Raw genomic sequence first — 2,675 nt, 5'->3', positions numbered from 1 at the left:
CATAACTCAAACTCACCAGATAGTAAAAGTTCATCATGTCAGGAAATAGATGGGACAGTTCCACATGAGCCTCTTATAAAGAAATCGACAACCACTTCAATAGTTACTTCGATCTTCTATTTTTCACAAGACTATTCACAATCCAAAATGGGGAATGTTGAGATTTTTCTCCAAAGTAGAAAGTTTGAAAAAAAAGTGTCTGAAACAATGTGTTGATCTCTGTTTTTTTCTTTATTAAATTTTAACTGCATATTTCAGTCTCGTGGAATCCTTTGTGTTATTCTGACTGTCGATGAGAACCAGAGGACTGTGTTGGTGATTCTTGATTATTTCTGCAACACTTCCAAAGTACTAGATGAAAAACAAATAGATAAATTATATACTGACATGCATAATTTCATGTCTATTTGTTAACTGAACATGAAACTCCACTCCTCTTTTTATCCAAGAGCAGTTGATATTTACCTTCTTCTAAGTTGCTAGGTCCCAGCATATATTTTGCCTGAAAAAGTCTAGTTTCACAAGTTGTAACTTTTCAAGGGCATGTAGTAGTTTTTACCATGCTCAAAACCAAAACACAACACAGCCCATTGCCTTAGAGTGGGAAGTGACTCATAGCTGACCCTCCAGTGGGTTTTTGGAGGCTGTAAATCACACTAGAGAAAACTGCCTATCATTTGTTCATGGAACAGCTGGTGGATTTGAATTGGCAGATAAGCATCCCCTTTAAAGTAGCAGTGCAACTCAGAGTTCCTTTTTAATATGTTAATAAGAATAAAACATTAAATTATAACTTAGTAATTTATCAAAGAAGTTATGGTTGATAATATCAGTTCCATTTTTGGGGAGCTCTGATGGCCTAGCAGGTAAGGAGTTGTGCTGCCAACCCAAAGGCAAGTGCTTCTAATCCACTAGCTCTGTAGGCGAACACAGGCAATAGCTTGTGCGATTTACAGGCTCTGAAAACCTGCTGGAGGGTCAGCTAGGATCAGCCCCTACTTGATATCCATGAGTGAGTGAGCAAGTACAATTAGTAAAACTAAAAATGGAACTGGTGGCATTAATTAGTATAATTTCTTTGAGAAACTGAGTTATAATTTTACAGTTTGCTTTTATTTACTGTCAAAAGTGAAACTCATACAATTTTTTAAAACCACATTTTATTTTCTGTATTATATAAGTTTAAGATAAACTGATGTCAAGGGAGCTTTGGTGGCCTGGTAGCAAGAAGCTGTGCTGCAATCCTGAAGGTATGTGGTTTGAATCTACCAGATGATCTGCTGGAGAAGGAGGAGAACACAACAAGAAAAAAACCCCAAAACCTTAAAACCCCCAACCTGATGTTATAAGTTCTCCCTTAAATTTACTGCCAGAAAAGTTTCCCTCCTCTCTTTTGTAATAGGTAAGGTACTATAATTCTTCACAATTCCATTTTTGGATTTTTTTTAACCTATATTAGTGCTTACTTAACTATTTAATGCTGGCCATATATGTTTATTTCTCCATACTTTAACTTTTGTACTTTATGGATTTTTATGTAAGGTGGTCAGCATTTATTCTGAAAGTAAAAATGATCTAAGTTTTAAATGAAAAATAAATGTAACACAGGCCATAAATGAAAACCACTGATTATACTAAGTGCTACAAAATAAGTCACCAAAGAAATGTACTTAAATAAATTATTATTAATTGTGTCTATTAGTATTTTTTATACCACAATAGGAATAAGGATATTGATCAAAAGAGGGAAAATATGGGCAGAATTTCAAACTCTCATAGAGGACAGACTTTCTGGAGCCATTTATCCAGACTGTATGAAACCTTGAACAATTTCTCCTAAACCTTCAACAAAAAACATCCCCTACAGTCTTTAAAGAAACAAACAGAAATAGTAAAACCTTAGTTTCGCCTTGGCCAATGTTCTCTGATTCAAGAATTTTGTATTTTCTAAATATCTGAGACTTTGTTAAATGAAAAACATAGAGAACATATATGTTGACACAAGATTTTTTCAGTTGTACCCATTCAATTAATTAATTTAATAAGTCCTGAGCATTGACTGAAGCAAACCATTGGGCTGTTCTAAAACTATGCAGGTAAACAAGACATAGCCTGAGCTCTTACCGAGGGGAAAGAACAGATACATAGTGATTATGACACTTTTAAATGATTTGAATCCTTTCTAGCAAGTAAGTAAGTGCTTGGTTTGGATTGGTATAGTTTTCTTGGGGAAATCTTGGAAATACGTATTTCTTAACTCGAATTTTGCTGTTTTTGCTTTTCTTCTTCTCTTTCCCTGTAAGTATAGTGATACTTTACTGTGCATTCATGGATTATTGAAGTCTTTATTTTGTTAGAAGAAAAGCCTGGATGGCCAACAAGCACATGAAGAAATGTTCAAAATCCCTAGCTCTGAGAGAGATGCAAATCAAGACAACCATGAGATATCATCTCACCCCAGTAAGACTAGCAAAATGTAACAGAACAGCAAGCAACAAATGCTGGCGTGGTTGTGGAGAGACTGGAACCCTTCCTTATTCACTGTTGGTGGGAGTGCAAAATGGTGCAACCACTGTGGAAAGCAATGTGGTGCTTTCTCAAAAAGTTGCAAATAGAGATACCATTTGACCTAGCAATTCCACTACTGGGAATACACCCTAAAGAGACCATAAATG

General features: G+C 35.3%; 1 protein-coding gene across 5 annotated transcripts in view; it reads right to left on the bottom strand.

Annotated features, from left to right (window-relative positions):
* Nucleotides 1-234: 234 nt before the first annotated feature.
* The window catches only part of BLNK (B-cell linker), a 58,443-nt gene continuing 56,002 nt past the window's right edge, over nucleotides 235-2,675 (bottom strand). For all 5 annotated transcript variants that reach the window (XM_006880080.1, XM_006880082.1, XM_006880081.1 and 2 more), the window contains one exon: nucleotides 235-351. In XM_006880080.1, the coding sequence (XP_006880142.1) occupies nucleotides 235-351 (117 nt within the window). The remainder of the gene's footprint in view (nucleotides 352-2,675) is intronic.

This window comes from Elephantulus edwardii, unplaced genomic scaffold (genome assembly GCF_000299155.1).
Source record: "Elephantulus edwardii isolate Elephantulus edwardi_28Jun2011 unplaced genomic scaffold, EleEdw1.0 scaffold00006, whole genome shotgun sequence".
Classification (NCBI taxonomy): domain Eukaryota; kingdom Metazoa; phylum Chordata; class Mammalia; order Macroscelidea; family Macroscelididae; genus Elephantulus; species Elephantulus edwardii.
Note: the sequence above shows the minus strand (reverse complement) of the source record. Positions and strands in the feature narration are given on the sequence as shown.